Here is a 19,938-nt window from a genome sequence, read left to right on the forward strand (position 1 = left end):
ACTTTTTAAAGTACATTGTTTCACAGAATGATCTAGAAATTAAAGAGGAATATGGAGGTTCTTTCTAATCTCAAATTAACTGTGCTTCACTTATGAGGAGCCTATGTTTAAGACACCCAGTGCTTTGATAAACAGTCAGTGTTAAACATTATGTGGCGGAGTGGTAGATTGGAAAGAGCACTGCGCTGGGGTTACAAGACCTCACCTTAACCTAACTCCAACCCTTATTTGCTTTATCACTTTGGACAAATCACTTAGCCTCTCTGAGCCCCAATTCCTTAACTTGTTAAGTGGTTATCTTCTCCTGGGGTTGTTAAATAAGGATTGAATGAACTAAATTATAAGGTGCTATGTTGATTTGATTTTCTGAGTGGGCAGTATTTTATGTTATTTGGTCTTTTGTTGGTACTAGTCCTTGAACTAGAAATACCATTCTCTTTTCCTTACTTGAAAACTTTTTTCTTATGCTAAATGTTGGTCTTAAGCCTCTTCTCAGACTCTGTGAAATCTTTCTTCTGTGACATCTGGCAGAGTTTGTTTACACCTTGGATGTATTGCTGTATATACACCATATTGTATTTCATTCATCTGACATAAGTGCCTCCAGCCAGATCAGTGCTTTCTCAATGGGAAGGTACTGTCTTGCCTAGGGATGTGATTCATAATCTCAGGGTGGGATGGAATCGTGTGCGTTGGGGAAGGTGTGCGTACCATTTACAAAATATAACCTACAGGGAGAACTCTACCTTCTTTTCAGAGTAGCTACAGTATTTAATTTATTTAGGAATTCTAAATGACAAAGGAAGGCATGAGATTTTTATATTTATTAAATTAGACATCGTTTGAAAAAAAGATTGGGAGTATCCCATGCGCTGAGAATATGTCTTATTTATAATTTTATTTCTCTCATTTACATGGTGCCTGGCACATAGTATGTACCCAATCATTGTATGTGGAATAGAAGGAAGAAAGGGGTGTTTCCCTAAGAAGAATTTGGTCATAAAAACAATTTTAAGTTGTGTTTCCTTCCTCCTCCTCTTTTTTTCTGCTCCATCACTCTTTCATTTCCTTCTTATTTACTCAGAGAAAATGTCACTTTATGGTTGATTAATCAAAATTGAACATAGTTTAAGGTTTTCCGTAAAATCCCATGAAGATTTTACAATTGGTACTGCATACAATATATATTTTCCAAACTCCTCCTGTTTCTGCAGTATCTGGGAATTTGATTATTGTCTGAAGGAGCTTGAAGGGAAGGGAACAATATTGTTCTGAGTGTTGTCTTCTGCTCTAGAGGACAATTTGGAGGGGTGGCATGGGTTCTTTAGGATCCAGGGTATCCTCTCCTCTGGAAAGTGCTAGATAAAGTGTCAAATATCTCACTTGCTCTCTTTATTTTTTTAAATGGCTCCATGCTGATGATTTTACATCATTACCCTGTTTTCAACATGTTTTGTGCTAATATGTTGGTTCGTTTAGGATTATAGAATACATTTTTAAACTAATTATACTTGAGACTGGCTTCTTCTGGTAACTTTGAGGAAGGCTCTTTTAATTTCACTAGGAACAAGTTAGTTGAGATTCCCTCTGATTAGATTTTCTAGAGGAAGTTAATTTCATTGGTAACATGAAAACCTCAAGCCTTTGCTTCTTTGCTTCCTAAACCTTTGGACTTTTCCTACCTTTTGGCTTTTAGTCTTTATCCACAGATTTCAGTAAAAACATTTTTTTAGAGCAAGACTCAAAGCTGTTTTCCTGCCTTTCTAATAAAAGCAGCTTATTCATTATTTCTTTCAAGCTTTAACAAAACTAAAATTTTTCTCCTACCTTTTAAATGAGTGGATTAAAGTTATTTATATTTAGCCATTTGCTTTAGAATATTTATTGTCTTTACTCTGCAAAGCATCTGGGTATGTCCTTAATGGGATAGAAAGATGTATGAAATATAGATGATTATATATCTAAGCAATTTATATTTTGAGAGCAGCATTAAGTAGGTATGTAAGAATAAATGGTAAGATATCAAAAGTATGAGAAACAGACTATCTGAGAATGGATATCACAGTTTTATTTTTAGGAAATTTTATTATTTGAGAAGATGAAATTTCCAGGAAAAAATATTCATATTCATTCTTTGTTTTTCTTCTCAGATAATGGATCCGGGTCTGGAGAAGGAGGTAAGTTACAAGCACCTCTTAAAGGGTATTTGCTTTTTTCTTTCTTTCTTTCTTTCTTTTTTTTTTTTTTAAAGCAGCTTTGAGTTGTATTTCACATACCATACAATTCGTCACTTGAAGTGTACAATTCAGTGACTTTTAGTATATTTACAGAGTTATGTATTTATCACCACAGTCACTCTTAGAACATTTTAATTACCTCAAAAAGAAACCATGCACTCCCTAGCCATCACTCCTAACCCGACTCTTCTTCTCAGCTCTAGGCATTCTTATTTCTTGCATTTTTCTCTGAAAGTTTGTTGTCAGACTAAGGGAATGATGTAGTTTCTTTTAAATTGAGGTTGCATCAAGGAGACTTCTTGGGATCATCCCCCCAATGATTTTAGCTTGGACCAGAGTATTTGTAACTCTTTCCTGCCCCTTGCTTTCAAGGTTTTGCTTTTAAGGAATTTTCAATGTACAGGGTTAAAAACTCCAGAGGGAGTTGTACCTTAAAAAAGGAAGACTTGCAGAAAAACTCTCATGGAGTTTAGAGCTTAATTTAAACTTTTAACAATTTCCTATGTTTTTGATTTTATTTTACAAATATATGAATTATTTCTGTTGTTTAAAAGATTAATATTTGGTAAAGCATATAATGGAGTTTAAATGATCAGAATTGAGATTGACTAATCTATGTCATTGTCTAATGAGGCTATAATTCTTAATGAGTATGTACTATATACAAAATAATGTTTGAGGTATTTATTATGGGGATACACCAAGGAACACCAGCTTTGGTACAACTTACACTTATGCAAATGGAAACTCAGTTCTGTTCCTTTCAAAACTGCCTGAAACCTCATTTCAGACTTCTGCATTTTATAGAATCTTAAAATTTCAGAGTTAGAAGGGACTTTGAAGATCTCCTAGAGAATAGGAGAACTGTCACGAGGAGAAATTCAAGGATGACAGTTTCAGCTAAAACAAAAAATGATTACAGCTGTCAAACAATAGAATTTGATTTAGATGGACATATTCAAGCAGAAGCTTTATAATCACGTCTGAAGTCAGATAATAAATTCCAGATCTTAGAGCTAGAACAGATTTTAGGCGATCATGTAGTCTAGCCCCTGTGATTAGGTATTCAGTTAAGAAACTGTCGTTCCTATATTAAAGAAGTAAGAGTTCATCTCAAGATATGCTTATATAATACAATGTTGGGCTGGGTGCAGTGGCTCGTGCCTAAAATCCCAGCACTTTGGGAAGCTGAAATGGGAGGATTACTTGAGCCCAGGAGTTTGAGACCAGCCTGGACAACCTAGTGAGACCCTGTCTGTACCAAAAGAAGAAAAAAAAATAGGTGTGGTGGTGTGTAATCTCAGCTACTTGGGAGGCTAAAGAGGGAGGGTTGCTTGAGCCCAGGAAGTTGAGACTGCAGTGAGCCATCATCATGCACTACAGCCTGGATGCCAGAGTAAGACCCTGTCTTAAACAAAATAAGATGAAACAATACTGGATATCTTGCCCTGAGGATGTAGGTTGACATTTCTTTTTAGGGAGTATAAGTTAGAAGGGATAAGCGGTTTGCTCCAGTTAATATACAGACCTTAGTGAGCTCATGGTAACTGTAGTATTTCTGAATATTATGATGTTTTGGGGCCTTAGAATTGTTTAGGATGGTAATCCCTGGAATCTGTTTGGGAGTATTAATGAGAGTTTAGGGGAATATTTCTACTTAAGGTACAGGCAGACACCTGTACCTTAGAAGTTCGGAAGCATTACCAAACAGGCATGGCAGATCTGTGTACCTTTTTAACACCTTCTTTATTACAGGACACCCCCTGAATAGTATTCTTTTTCAAACCAAATGCAAGGGAAATCCCTTGAATGAACTGAAATCCTTAGGTTGATCTCAGAATTGATCTCCCTGCCCAGTTTGTGATTATCAGGATATGATTCACTTTAGTTGAGACCCTCAAATGTAAGGCCCTTTTATTGTGGAATGTGATCTGAGTTTGGGGCTGGTGCTTTTTACTGTTTTTTGTGTTAGTTCATAGGAGACCTGCATACTTTTGTATCTAGGCATTTTTGGCTGTGCTAAGTGGCCAAGTAGAAAAAGAGGAAAAGTCCTTTTTGAAGAGACCCTTTCCCATTTTAAAATTTTGAGATAAGTATTTCTTTTAACTCTGAAATTAGTTTTTATGTAGTTAGAAAGACAGATATGAAACTGATGTGAGGAAAAGGTGAGAGTTACATTATACTATGGTCAGGTGCTTATCTGCTGACCAGTATTGCACAGGCTGATCGCAACAGGAGGGTAATCACAGGAGTAAATGTATTGCTCATGTCTCTTTTCTCTCTCTCTTACAATTATATGGCAAATTTTTAAAAAAGCAATTCATTGTCAAACCTAATGTGTTGTTCCTGCCTACAGAGTTTAAGGGATTATTTTGCCAGCACCAATATTTGCTTTTCCTCACAAAATATGTTGTACTCAGTACTGGCAACATTTTTGAACTTAAAGCTTTGATATATTTTAGAAGTGACTGTTTTCAAGAGCTCAGGTACATTTTCCCCAGAAACAGGATAATGACTACTGAAAACATGAAGCATATCTGGAAAGAATCCCAACTTTTGGTTGAACATTTGATTTTTCTTTTTAAACAGAAGAAGAAGGGTCAGGGGCAGAAGTTCATAGAAAACACTCCAAGTGTGGACCCTGCAAATACAAAGCTGAATGTGATGAAGATGCAGAAAATGTTGGGTGAGTTGGTTGAGGGGAGGGGACATAGAAGATTAGTCACCACTATGATTATATTGTGGAAAGGTATCATTTACCTGGTTCTGTATCTTTTGTGTGTTTTCAAAAAAATTTTTTTTTGTTTAATGCTAGTCTATTGACTTTTCTCTTAAGTTGGTATAATACTATGGCTATTTAAATCAGTGTGCTATATTTTAGAATGATAATCCATTTATAGTTTTTCTGATTTTATCTATGCCTTTTTTTCCTCCCAATAGTTTTATGTATTTTATACCAAATGCTTTTCTCACTCATTTTCAGCCTTCATTAAGGTGGGTTTTGTAGCTGACAGCATTGTTTGTCCAATTTCCCATTCACTCTATGTAAGAAATGGTGTTCTTTTGTAGAACAGTAAGGCCACAGACATTTATCAACAGTCATGTTTGATGTTTCCTTTCATCAGTGTTCTATTTATTTCCAATCTCATCCTTCTTTCATTTTCCTGTGGTGCTTGCTTTTTGCATTATTTGATTCTAAAAGCTTTAATATTGACTTTAGGACTCGGAACATAAATGGATCTTTACTTCCTCAGTTTCCACTTAGTGTCTATTTTAGAAGACTTATTTATCTCTATAAGATATTTGTGCTTTCTTCTTTACTTGTACACATTTTTGGTGTGTATTTTCCAGTTCCATATTTATTCAGCCCTTAACTGCATATTTGAACCTTTCCCTGAATAGTAGTAATATGATCTAATTAGCATTAATGCCCAAAGTGAGTATTACAAATTAAGAACACACAATTTTCAGTGTTATGTACAAAATCAGATATTTGGGTGGCACTTGATAAAATTGTGTTAATTTACTTGGTCTGTATTTCACAGTGGGTGAGGATTGGCAAAAGACAAGTAAGCTCAGTAAAACGTGAACTAAACAAAACCTGAACTTGCTATTTCTGCACAGTGGTCACATAGATTGGCCTACGTCCATTAATTTCATTTGGAGTGGTTTGATTTGGAAGAACATGTTTTCCAAAGCAGATACTGGCCTATAAAACAAGAGAGGAAAGATGAGCAGTATGGACACAGAGAGAACAGACAATAAATATTATGCTGTTTCTTCCTTTATTTTGTATTAATGATATGGCATGATGAAACACCTTAATATATGTGTATGTGTCTGTATTTGTCCTTAGTACTGTTCTGTAAAAGTGTTCAGAGTCAAAATAGCTGTCAGTGATTGACTGGCTGGTTTATTGGTCTGTTTTTATTCCTTTGCCAGTCCCTCTATTCAGCCCTATTTTATGCATCTTTTTGTTATCATTTTTATGCCTAAATTTAAAAAGATGGAGGTCTTTTGCTTAGAATTGAAACATATTCCATCTAGTCTCAGAAATGGTTCCAATTGTGACATCTACATGATAGACCGGGTGCAGTGGCTCATGTCTGTAATCCCAGTCCTTTGGGAGGCTTAGGTGGGAGGATTGCTTGAGGCCAGGGATTCTAGACATCTACATAATAAAATACATATCTTTATGTAAACACCTCCTCATAATGTAATATGTAGCCTGTTCCCAATCAGAGCAGCTCTGTTGTGTGTCTATTTATCTGAGAGCTTGCAACCTCTATTCTTGTAGATACCAGCTCTAAGCATAAGGAAGTGGACGTAGACCATGGAAGGGCTTACCAACAGTAAGGAGCATGCAGGTTCTTAACAGCAGGCTAAGGAGTACAAAGACAGTGACAAGCAGCCAACATCAGGCAAGGAAATTGATGCAGTAAGAGGAAAACATTAAGGAAGTAGTTGATACTGAGGGAATGTGATCTTTTTCCGGGTCCACGAGGTGGCGCAGTTTTAAGGGCAAGAATTTCCCAGTGCCATGCCCCTCTCCCATCGCTCTCCGTCTGGGAGATTTAATGGTTTATGTTTGAATTTCATGGGTGCTGGAAGAAACTAAAAGTTGGTCACTCCAGCGGAAGCTCTAGGGAACTCCTTTCATTGGCCCAGGGTCTTGGAGAAAGTGGAGGCTCCTCCCAGGAGAAAAGTGATTAAGCTAAAGTGTTTGATCCTTCAATGGAAAGAAACAGAAGGAAAATTTGGAAATATCTAGTCTTTTAATCTGTAAAACACTTATTACTCGTTGCAGTTGTTTTAACAATGTGAATGTATCTCAGTGGTTATTTATTTATTTTTTTAACTTTTAAGTGGGCCATGGTACCAAGAAAGTTATATGGCAGTTATGTAACTCTCTCAGGCACCTTCCATGTGCTTTTCATGGTTGCCACCAGGTGAATAGTAATGTATCTAAGGGTAATTTTTACCCATCCAGCTGGGCTGTTTAGGTCTGGAAAATGGAAAGAAGCAGAAATATGACATTAACCCATTAAGTCTTGATTTTTATGTAAAAACCTATTATTAAGATGTTACATGATTTTCTTTTCTTTTCTTTTCTTTTTTTTTTTTTTTGAGACCGAGTTTCACTCTTGTTACCCAGGCTGGAGTGCAATGGCACAGTCTTGGCTCACCGCAACCTCCGCCTCCTGGGTTCAGGCAATTCTCCTGCCTCAGCCTCCTAAGTAGCTGGGATTACAGGCACGCGCCACCATGCCCAGCTAATTTTTTGTATTTTTAGTAGAGACAGGGTTTCACCATGTTGACCAGGATGGTCTCGATCTCTCGACCTCGTGATCCACCCGTCTCGGCCTCCCAAAGTGCTGGGATTACAGGCTTGAGCCACCGCGCCCGGTGATTTTCTTATTAAAAGATAACTTTTTAGTTATTAAGAACAAAAGCTCAGTTGTAATTCAAGTAGTTCTGTTATGACTTAATTATTATGAACTCCACTGGAATCAGAGTGTTAAGGTAGGATCTTAATATATCTTCTAGTCTGATCCTCTCATTTTAAAGATGAAACCATTGAGGAGTGAAGTCAGAGGGTTTGATGGGGCATATTCTTTTAATTACCAATACAGTGCTTTTCCATCTCCCTCTCTATAATTTTATTTTAAAGAAAAAATTCCTGGAAGTAGTGCTGTTATGTTTTTCCTACTTTCAGAACTGCTGCTGCCCAGTGACTTTTTTTTTTTTTTTTTTTTTTAAACACGGCCCTCTTCATCAGCCTGGTCCTAGCTATGATTTTTTTACTTCTTTATTAAGTTTTGGTCACTCTGAGTAATAGCTGCTTTTAAATTCTGTTAGTTTTTAGCTGGCATCTAGAAACTAAATGCCTTTTTATCGAATTTCTTACCAGTGACTTTCAGTCTTTTTTGATTACACCTCATGTGAAAAATACATTTACATTGCTATCCAGCAGTCCTGTGTATATACAGATGGTACTACTACATATTAAGTCAAACAAAATTCTGTGTTATAGTACTTAACTTTATTAAATGCAGTGTACCCTAATATTTTCTATCCTATTTTCTTATAAAATACTGGCAGTGAACCACTAAATTGAATTCATAATCCACTAGTGATTATGACCTACAGTTTGAAAAGTATTGCTCTATAGTATAACTATAATAGATGTGTATTGCATGTATTTTTTTTAAGTATAAGTATTCATTTAAAATGTTATTTTAGGCCAGCTTGTGGTGGCTCACACCTGTAATCTCAGCACTTTAGAAAGCTAAGGCAGGAGGATTGCTTGAGCCTGGGAGATCTAGGCTGCAAGATTGTGCCACTGTGCTCCAGCCTGGGTGCAGAGCAAGACCCTGTCTCCAAAAACAAACAAACAAACAAACAAACAAACAAACAAACCCAGAAAATCAAACATACTTTGTCTTTTCTCAATCTGAAATGCCTTTCCTGTAAGAAGAAATGTTATCTAACCTATCTGATTTGCAAAGAACAACTAAAATCTTTCTCTTGCTTTTAAAAATTCTTTCTCTTGCTGATAGTTGTTAAAAAAAATCTGGCATTTTGGTGAGAGGATAAATGGTACCATATAAGTTAATTTTCTTCTATTAAGAGAAGTGCTATTTTTTTATTTAGCCATTTAAATGGGAATTGATTTAAATACATTACACACTTCTTTGCCTTCTTAAACAGAATATATAGAACATAGTTAGCATATTCTTACTGTTACGTATCATGTAGTATGTTACAGTTTTCAAAGCATTTTTTACATATATATATTTTTAAGCTCTTCTGGGCAGTTCTGTTTGGTAGTGGGCAAGGAAGTATTATCCTGATTTTATAGGTGATGATGAGTTCAGAAAAGGCCGAATGGAGAACCAGAATGTAGGTCTTATGACAAGGAATCAATCTATTGTGTTGTGCACACACATGTAGAGGTCAATGATGTGTGGTAGTTGTGTCACTGCTGTACTTAAGGCTTCATTTAGCTTTGTGTTTTGGGTTCTTATATCTGTTTTTTAAAAATAAGTTTCCTTTTCCCTTGTAAGGCCGTTAGCTGCTACTTATGGTGCTGTCAGTGTACCTTGGCAATGAGTTTGACTGTAGATGCCCTCAACTTTTAATTTGCTTCTCTGCTTCCCTGGAGTAGGAAACAAACACTTGCAGAAACTGTATCTAAATAGGGATAAGTTCTAAATGTAAAATACGAGTGTATAGGCTCTTCTGAGTGAAGTGCGTGAACTTTATTTATTGCATGTATTTTATCTTTATTGTCTGTTCAATGGCTATTTTAATTTACTTATAATTTAAATTATTTTTGCTTCTAAGAGGCTTCCCCCCGGCAACCATTCCTTCCTGAAACTCACTGCATTTCTTCAGTGGCATTGTGGGCTTTGCATGAATTTGTGACAGTTATGTTCATCAATGCTTACCTTTCAAATTTATACCTAGAGGTGTAGGTGGTTGAGGTTCCAAGAAATATGACTCCCCATATTTCACTCCTCATATTTCAAGACCACTTGAGTGGCGGGTCTTGAAATAAGTGGGTTTCAATATTTCACTGTGGGTTTCAGTATTTCACTGTGACCACTGTGAAACAGTGCATAGACTTCCTACTTGGTCTTAAAACTTGAAAATAGCACTTCCTGTACAGCAACTTATATTTCTTAAACCACATATTCTTAGTACCACATCCCCTCTCTTTCTAAACAGTATTTCTAATCTGTCCAAGGCTAAAGTTATTGCTGTAAGATAGCCATCAGCTGTTTCTCTGGACAGTGGGGTCACATAATCATAGGACTCCTTCACTTTTTATATACTCGACCTAAATCCCTGCCCAGGAATGGTGTGAGGAATCTGTAGGATCATCAGGCCTAATGCCAATGCAATTGAGTTATAAAAATCCTCTAATTATTCCTTTTGAACTTTGTCTGCAATGTACTTTATTGGAAATAGCCCCTGCTCTTCTGCTTCTTTGATGTCAGTCTCCTTTTTGGAGATACTATTTCCATTTTTTCCCCTGAGTGATACATATATTTCAGAGTTGCTCAGAGAATCACATAGATGCAGAGTGTGACAGACAACATGGATAAGCAGTGTAATCCCTCTGCTGGACATTTTAGTCATTTGTGGTCCCATTTTCTGTTTTGATGCAGATTCCTGGTCAGTACTACAATCTGACGAGTCTCTCCCTCAGAAGGTACAATGACATCTTTTCTCTTGTGTAAACAGAGTAGTGCAATACATTTGTGTCCTGCAATGTATTCTCCTTTCTGGAAGCTTCATGTACTTAAAAAAAAAAAAAAAAAAAAAAGAACTGAAGAAGAAGCTTTTCTATTCTTCTGCTCTTATTTCCTCCTAATCAGAGATGGCAGTAATTTTTGTCATTAGCACTCCCTTATTCTGGAGATAAATATATATATATACACTTTTTTTTTTTTTTTTGAGACAGAGTCTTGCTCTGTCACCCAGGTTGGAGTGCAGTGGCATGATCGCAGCTCACTGCAACCTCCACCTCCTTGGTTCAAGCAGTTTCCCTGCCTCAGCTCCCCAGTAGCTGGGATTACAGGAGGGCACCACCATGCCCAGCAAATTTTTTTGCATTTTTAGTAGAAACGGGTTTTCACCATGTTGGTTAGGCTGGTCTCTAACTCTTGACCTTGTGATTTGCCCTCCTCTGCCTCCCAAAGTGCTGGGATTACAGGCGTGAGCCACCGTTCCTGGCCTGGATATATAGTTTAAAACTATTTTTAGGTTTAATAAGTTCCTTCTATAGCCCCTAACAGTATAATGAAAAAATAATTTTATGTTCTTTTAAAAACATAAACATTATTTTGTCCAAAGTGTAATCTGGGTGTTAGTAATGACAAGCTCCTTTTTCTAGAAATATCTTCCTAAAGTCCTTTGGCAGTTGCCAGTAAGAGAGTTTTGCCTTTAAAATCCAAAACTGATTCTCCCTACATTCTCTTGTAGTTTTCTGAATGCACTGTTATTATTGAACACTTTCTTACCCATTTTTCCTATTATTCCCTCTACTTGAAGTCTCATTGCTGTTTATAAGCTTGTTTTAACTCCTACTCCTCCTTCTAGACTTAGATATTGCATGACTTAGGTCATATTCACTACCTCTTCTTGGAAGCCTATCTTGCTTTCTCCCACAGTTCCTATAAGTTATATGACCATATTCTGTGTTTCTTCTTGGCCTTGAAAAACTACCTCTGTGTAGTCCTAAGTAGACTGTGAGCTTCCTGAGGGCAGGGACTTTGTCTTGCTGACTTCTGTCTTGGGTAAACTGGCCATAAGGTTGGGTATCTTAGGATGGGTCCTTTTATAGGCCTTTGTTGAATTAGTGGCAATCAACACAAGGCCTTTATTATTCACTTATAGCTGCTTACAGGGTGGTTGTAAGGATTTAATATGTGTGAAAAAGACTATATTGAATTTGTTGCAGGCTTTATTAGGTGTGTGTTAAATCTCAGTAACCTGACATGAATTAGTTTAAGCCAATGTTTTCCTAACTGCTAAATAAACTTACTGTATTGAGAAGAAATGGCACCTTCCATGTAGGGTTAAGAAAAAAGGAAGCAAAAGGATGGATTTTTTCAGAAGTAATAATGCAATTCAGATATGCACAGTATTTGATAGATTTCAAAGGGCTTTTTACAAAATCTTATTTGATCCTGTCAGCAGTGTTTTGAGGTATTATTCCTGTTTTAAAGACTTGAAGTTGTGATTTGCCAAAATTATAGTGATAAATCATAGAAGCCATTGAATTTATGCATTCATTTATATATGTATATATGCATTTATGTCTTTGAAATTTAGTGTTGCCAATTCGAAAGCTTAAAAAGGCTCTAGAGTGAAAGGTCTCATTTCTACCCCTGTTCCTAATCACTCAGTTGTCTTTGCTAGAGGCGGTTGCTGTGATCTGTTTTTTCTTTAATCTCCCAGGGCTATTTTATGTATGTGCAAGCAAATATGTACAAATATTCTTTTCTTTTTTAAAACGAATGACATCACACTATACACATAGTTCTGTACCGTATTTAAAATCTTTATTGTAAAATGTATGCTGCATACGGAAGTGTTTAAACATACACGTGCAATTTAAGGAATGCTAATTAAAAACCACATATGTACCTAATACCTAGGTCACAAAATAGAATACTGCTATTATTTCCAGTAGTTTGTGTTAACCTAGCCATGGAAGGAAAGGGCAATAGTGCCCACTTAGAGAGGAAGGCTTACAGAAGACACGTTGAACAACCTCTGGGGCAGAGTCTGGTTTTCTGCAGCCCAGAGAGTTAACGAGGTTCCCCTTTGGGGAAGTCTGGACAAAGCCATGAGTGCTGGAGTCACAGAGTCATGGAGAACGTAGGCTCATGACAGTTGAGGCATCTGATAGGATTCTAATGTATGGATCACTGGTAGAAATGTGATCAGAATGGACTGTTCTGCTCTGTGTTGTTTACTTCTGATCTCTCTGTAGCACACCTTCAGCTGTCAGGAGTATGTCAATTAACTGAGTGTGCTGAGTTGGTTCTTGCAGCAGGACTTGAAGGGGAGAGCAGGGACTTCATTATCTTATGTTCAAGACAAGCCAACTACAGATGAGAATCTGGACCAGGCTTGTCTGGGCAGTCTGCCTTCTCACTGGAAGTTGGGTACGATAGCACTAGACACCTTGGTAATGCTGGCCATCCACACAGCTGTCTACAGAGTTTAACTATTTCATTGTGGACTGATTGCCCTCTACTTCTTGTATATAGCTGTTATCCCAGGATCTCCCTTCAGTATGATATCTTTTCCAACAACAATCGATTCTCCAATTCTCTGACACTGCCTAGATGTCCAACAATTCAATTAAATTCTGACAGTAACTACTTGGAGTTAGCACAGACCTACAGTTAAGGACTCAGTCCCGTAAGACTGCTCCCATTTTATAACCAGCTGCAAATGAGTTCCCCAGGTTACCCCCACTTCTGCCCAGATGACCGTAAATCTTGAAGTTCCCATGCCCTACCTAATTTGCTAAAATGGCTCAACAGAACTCAGGAGAGCACTATACTTATTATTTATTTGTAAAGTATACAAATGATTAGGAAGGTGAAGAAGTACATAAAGCAAGGTCCAGAAGGGTCCTAAGTGCAGAAGCATCTGTCCCCATGGAGTCAAGTGTACCACCGAGATGTGCTCGCCAACCCGGAAGCTCCCGAACTCCCCTTATTCTGAGTTTTTAAACTGAAACTTTATTATGTAAGCGTAACTGGTTAACTCATTGGCCATTGGTGACTGAACTTAATATCCAGCCCCTGTCCCTTTCCCAGATGTAGGAGAATTGGGGTGGGGCTGGGAGGGGGAAGTTCTAACCTTCTAATCACTGTGTTTGGTTTTTCTGGTAACCCCCTACCCCCTTACCCTATGTGTTATCTCACTAGAATATAAGAACTCTCCTATCACTCAAGAAATGTCAAGGGAACAAAGACCAAGGATATTTTTCGTTATACCGCTAGTATCCTCCAAGAAATTCCTTTGTCTCTCCCTCCTATATAGGATACTGTGTTTCTTCTATTTTTGCTTCTAACTTCTTGGTTTTACTCTCCCATTTTATTGCTTCTTTAAGCAGCTTCTTATGACAAGGTGTAAATTTTTAAAAACGTTTGAGACCTTGTTTGAAGTGTTTAAGTATTTTTATTCTACAACTAATATTTTATTTAGAACTTTGCAAGTGCATAGTTCTAGGTGTGAGACAAATTTCCTTGAGGATTAAGAAAGCATTCCTTTGTTGTCTTCTAGCTTCCAGTGTTACTGTTAAAGTCTAAACCCATTCTGATTCTTGATCCTTTGTATATAATTTTTTTCTCTCTTGAAGCATGTAGAGTCTTCTTTTGGTCTCCAGGGTAATGATAGTTAACAATGTTATGCCTTTTCCTAGATAGTTACTATCTTCCGTTTTGAAAAATTTTCTTTAGTTAGTTCTTTGATGATTTCCTTTCCTCTTTTTTCTATTTTGGTATTCCTGTTATTTGGATGTTGACATCCTGGACTAGTCCTCATTTTATCTTTTTCCCCCTGGTTTCTGTTTTAAAGTTTTTTTGCTGTACTTTTTGAGAGATTTCGTCAACTTTACGAGTTTTTTGTTTCTGTTACAATTTTCAATTTACAGGAGCTCATTTTTGTTTTCAGAGTACTCACTTTTAGAGCATTTTACTTTTATTTTATGATTGCAGTCTCTTTTTGTACCTATGCATTATTAGTTGGTATTCTGTCTATTGAAAGAGTGAGATTTTTGTTTCTGTCAGTCAGGACTCATGGATTTCTCTTTTATTCATTTGTAGTCAATGAATTATAATTGTTCTCTGTTTAGTTTTTAGTGTTATGTGGCCTTTTAAAATGAGTTAGGGAGTGTTTTTTTTTCTAGTCTCTGGTTGACTTTGTGTAAGAGTGAAATTATCTGCTTTTGGCTGGGTGTGGTGCACATGCCTGTAATATTAGCATTTTGGGAGACTGAAGTGAGCAGATCACCTGAGGTTAGGAGTTCGAGACCAACCTGAACAATACAGTGAAACTGTCTCTACTTTAAAAAAAAAAAAATTAGCTGCGTCCATGGTGGCCCATGCCTGTAATTTCAGCTGCTTTGAAAGCTTAGGACACAAGATTCACTCAAACCCGGGAGGCAGAGGTTGCAGTGAGCCAAAATCATACTACTGCACTGCATCCTGGGAGACAGAGTGAGTCTGTTTTATTTTTTTATTTTTTATTTTTTTAAATTACCTACTTTTGAGAAATTAGAATGGATGTGTTTATAAATTGTCTTTTTAAAAAATGCCTGGATCCGATGCTGTCTTTAAGGGACTTTTTAAGAACAACTGATTTAGTTTCTTTAATGATTAGTGTACCCTTCAGCTTCTATTTCTTTTTTTGTTAGAACTTAATCGTATTTTTAAAAAGTTATTCATTTCACCTGGGTTTTCAAACTTGCTGGCATAATGTTGTTTATAATAACCTTTTATTATCTTTTAAATCATTATCCCTGTTAAATTTTTACTCTTTTTCATTCCTGATACTGCTTTTTCTCTCAGGAAAAAGCCTGCAGAAAAGCTTGCATTTATCAATTTGAAAGTCTTTTCAAAGAACCAACTTTTGGTTTTATTAACCTCTGTTGTAACTTTTAAATTTCTGTTGATATGTATTTTTCTTCATTTTGTTTTTATTTGAATTTTTTTCCTGTTGTTCATTTTCTAACTTTTTAAATGGATGTTTAGCTTTATTTTTTATTCTTTTAAGATTTGAGAAAAAACGTTGAGGGAAGGGATGGAACCAGGAGGCTGTCTGGGGAAGAGTGTTTCAGGAAGAGAGAAGACCTTGAGGCAGGAGTGTCTCTGGTGTGTTAGAAAGAAAAGTGGAAGTGTTAGAAGTGGATGTGGTAGAGTTTAATGAAAAATTTTATGATAAACATGGAAAATGCCTTTTTATATGGCAGTTTCCATGCTTAGACATTTATTTGTTATAACAGCTGTAATGAACAGAGAAAACACTGGTCTCGGCCCCTCACTAGTTTTTTGATCTGGGGCTTTTAGATTTCCTTCATATTCAGTTTCCCTACTGATAATTTATAGTTGTCAGGGTTAGATGAGGCAAATGTGACTGTACCCACACTGTAGGTGCAGAGTAAATGTAATTAAATGCTTTGAATTTAGCATTTTTACTAAAGAGTGATTTCTATTCATTTGAGTGCACGATTCTGTGCTTTGGGCATCATGACCTCTGCTACGCTTGCCAGTCTGCAGACAGCTGTAATCACTATAATCAGTAGTATCCGTGGCCTCTGTAATCTAATATTTTCCTCCTTTGCTCATTGTTTCACTGAGCTGGACTTTACTTGAGATGATAATTTAATATTCTTTCTTTGTATGCCGTTGAAAACAGCAGCGATTGTTTTCACAGTTCTTAGTCTTAGAAGCGGTGGTACCATCCCACTGAGGAGCACTGTCTTTTTCATACATTTGATAAAGGCATTTCCTGGTTGAGTTGCAATGCCCACTATAAACAATGGCACTTGTTAAACAAGTGATTACTTGTTTCTTACTGGACTGGTATGGTATTTTGCTATGTTGCAGACATTTTCTTCTATTAACCGCCGTTTCTATTTTATTGCCATCCCAGTTTTGCCCGCTTTCATTGTTTAGACTGGGGTGGGCAAAATTTTTTGTAAAGGGCTAGATGGTAATTATGTCAGGTTTACCAGGCCACATGCGGTCTTCACCATAACTAACTCTTTAAAAATGTGAAACCATTTTTATCTTCTGGGTGTGCAAAAACAGGCATAGGTCTGGATTGACCCACTGCTTTAATTGCCAGGATTGATTCCTGCTTTAAACCATCCATCTCTATATATTTTTAATATATGATAAAGTGACAGCAAATAGTGCCTTTATTCTAGGTTGAGCTGTACTTTCCCCCCCTTGTTTCTTAATTCCTTTTATTTTTCATTACTTCTCCATTTTCTTCACCTTTGTGTTTTCAAACCATGTTCTCCATGAATCAAGAAATTGGTTTTGCTTAGTGAAGGCTTTGTCTTTATCCCTTTGCTTAAATTACTTAATTCATATCATTTATAAATATTTCTTATTCCTTGGGGCATATTGAAAGGAAAGAAGCACATCCCTTTTTTGGATCATCCCTTTTATTACCTGTCTTTCATTTTCCTTTACTAATAGGAATTTACCAGAAAATCTAACGAGGCTGGGCGTGGTGGCTCACACCTGTAACTCCAGAACTTTGGGAGGCCAAGCAGGGGGATCACTTGAGGCCAGGAGTTCGAGACCAGCTTGGACAACATGGTGAAACCCTGCCTCTGCCAAAAGTACAAAAATTAGCTGGGTGTGATGGCATGTGCCTGTAATCCTAGCTACTTGGGAGGCTGAGGCGGGCTTGGACCTGGGAGGTGGAGGTTGCAGTGAGCTGAGATCATGCCACTGCACTCCAGCCTGAACGACACAGTGAGACTGTGTCTCGAAAACAAAACAAAACGATCGTTAACTTTACCATGTTGCTCTTTGAAATTAATTTCATCTTCTCCTTTGCCTCATTTGACCCTCTTTATTCTGATAGTCTCATGTTATTTCACTGCAGCTTACCTGTAGTCACGAGAATAGTCATTCTTAAATATTGTTATGATTGTATTACTCCTTTAAAGACAAATACATATTAAATTTGACATTTAATATAGTAATTTGGAATTTGGAGGGTAATTTAAAAACCTTGTTTTATTTCGATATATTAAAAGACAGTATCTTCTGTGGAAATGAGCATGGGCTCTCTAAAATGTAGCAGTATGTACATAGATCAGGCTATGTTTATTAGTACTGGAAGCTTGTCATTTATTTCAAGAGTAAAACTAATGGTATGTGTATATCAAGATCCTATTGAGAGAATCAGAAATACTGTTGTTCTTTAGTAGAAACAATAGATTGAATTTTTAAAAGCCCATTTCTAGGGATAGTATCCTGGCAGTTTTTATGCAAACCTTGCATCATATTGTAGGGCTCAGAAATTGTTAAATGAAAAGTGGTTGTTGTGTGATTTTTTTTCCCCTTTATGCTGAGCCTTGAGGAAGAGAAACTGGGAATGAAGAAAATGAGGAGAAATGTGGCCTTTCCTTCGAAAATTGAGCAGGGAGGTTTCAAAATTAATTTAATACCTCAAGTTTTATTTAAGTAATGGGAAAAGTCTTTGTACATTTGTTTAACATAAAAATCATTGCCACTAACTTTGGTAATGGGGAAGCCATGATCTTTGAGCCTCAGTGACCTTTTAGCATTACATTTCTTTTAAGTCTTCTGTTTTATTAACTTTATTTCTGAGTGCAAGCTGAGATTATTAGTAAGAGCATGCTAAAGCTAACCCCATTTTCTTTTTTGATGGTGTAATAAGATTACAGTACCAAAGCTGAGCCTTAATTGTAGTGTATATGAACCTAAGCAAGATAATCATCAATCTGGGTTGGTATACATGATGTAGGAAGTCAGGTCAGATGATAGCTGCAATTCTAGCTGCTTAACAACTTTCCTTAAAAGATGTTCTGTAATGGATTAATTTTTCTATAAACATGGAAAGTAGGTTTCTTAGGATATGCCACGTGGCTCTCTTTATCCTGTTCTAATCAGTGCTTTTATTGATGACTTGTCAACATTATCAATATGTCAATCTAGAAGAGATGTTAGATGATAAATTAGAGTCCAAAATATTTCAGCATGCTGAGATAGATAATCTAAAATATTAGAGATAAATGTGAAGTCCTAACCCTGGGTTCCAGACAATAGTGGTCACATGTTTTGCAGGCCATACCTACAGAGTTGAGTATATTAAGAACTTGAGTATGTGTCTGAAGTTTGATGTGGTTACCAGAAAAGTTAATGTAATCATGCCTGTGTTACATAAGCATAGTGTCCAGAACAGTTAAGGTAATAGCTTCTCTGTATTGTAGTCCCTGTTGTTGGCCTCATGACATACTGAATTTGGAGGGTCATCAGGATGATGGAGAGGTTTGGATACTATAAAAAATAAGGAATCATTCAATAAACGAGGTGAAAATTTATATGCAACATGATGATTATCTTTGAACATTTCAATGATATTTTGCATTTTTTACATGTAAATTGAGAGACCAGAATTAGAGTCAGTGGGTAGAAATTAATCAGGATGCATATTTGGAGCTCAGCCCAGGTAATAACTACTCACTCATGAGATGTACTGCCTTGGTAAGATAGTAAGCTGTCTATGGCTGCAAGTGCTCTGGAAGGGACAATGTAACAATAAGGTCACAAATACTGCTGAGAGGAGCCCTGCACTGAGTGGAATGTTAGAATAGATGGGTTTCTAAAGTCCTTTGCAGCATGGCGTTCTTTCAGTATTTGTTTAGATACAGAGACATTATACTAAATATTTGTGCACATGTTTTCACCCATGCATAGTAGATTGTTATTCTCTGCATTTGTCTGTGCCCTTTTCTTATCCAAAATTTTTACCTGAACTCACCTTCTGTGATTAGCTAACTTTCCAATACATTCTTTGGTTCTTTCACCTCTTGTTTTCCAGAAATTAAATTTTTGGTACAATATATATTTTTTGACTTTAGTGAATATTCTTATGAATTTAGAATTGTTTTCTGCTGCCTTAATTTTTGAATTTTAAAATATATATTCATAAGTGTGTGAAAGCTAAAACTTACACATTTGGTTTAACGTGCAAAAATGAAATGAGCTTTTGTGAATCTACCTCCCAAGGCAAGAAACAGAATTTTAGCAGAACAGTCATTTGTCAGTATTTGTGGAAAACTGGTCTGATACCCCCCACAGATACCAAAATACAAGGATGCTCAGAGTCCTGCAGTCAGCCCTGAGGTTATAGAAGGCTGACTGTACTTCAGGGCTCCCCACGTCCCTCTCTAATTGCATCTTTCTCTCAGCCACATGGTATACTGCACTTCGCAGAAATTATTCCCTTGCTTTCTTTATAGTTTTATCACATGTGATAGATCCCTTAATAATCTATAATCTGACTTTCAATTGCTTTTGTATTTTGTATAAATGGAATCATACTGTATGTATTCTTCTTGATCTTCTTTTGTATAGCATTATGTTTTTGAGATTCGTTTATGTTGATGTACATAGCTGTAATT

At 36.5% G+C, this 19,938-nt stretch overlaps 1 protein-coding gene across 2 annotated transcripts in view; it reads left to right on the top strand.

Annotated features, from left to right (window-relative positions):
• Positions 1–19,938, top strand: part of TMEFF1 (transmembrane protein with EGF like and two follistatin like domains 1) — a 107,530-nt gene that overhangs the window by 50,998 nt on the left and 36,594 nt on the right. For both annotated transcript variants that reach the window (XM_010350835.3, XM_074395104.1), the window contains 2 exons: positions 2,151–2,177; positions 4,827–4,923. In XM_010350835.3, coding sequence (XP_010349137.2) covers positions 2,151–2,177; positions 4,827–4,923 — 124 coding nt within the window. The remainder of the gene's footprint in view (positions 1–2,150; positions 2,178–4,826; positions 4,924–19,938) is intronic.

The sequence above is a fragment of the Saimiri boliviensis genome, chromosome 2 (assembly GCF_048565385.1).
Source record: "Saimiri boliviensis isolate mSaiBol1 chromosome 2, mSaiBol1.pri, whole genome shotgun sequence".
Lineage (NCBI taxonomy): Eukaryota > Metazoa > Chordata > Mammalia > Primates > Cebidae > Saimiri > Saimiri boliviensis.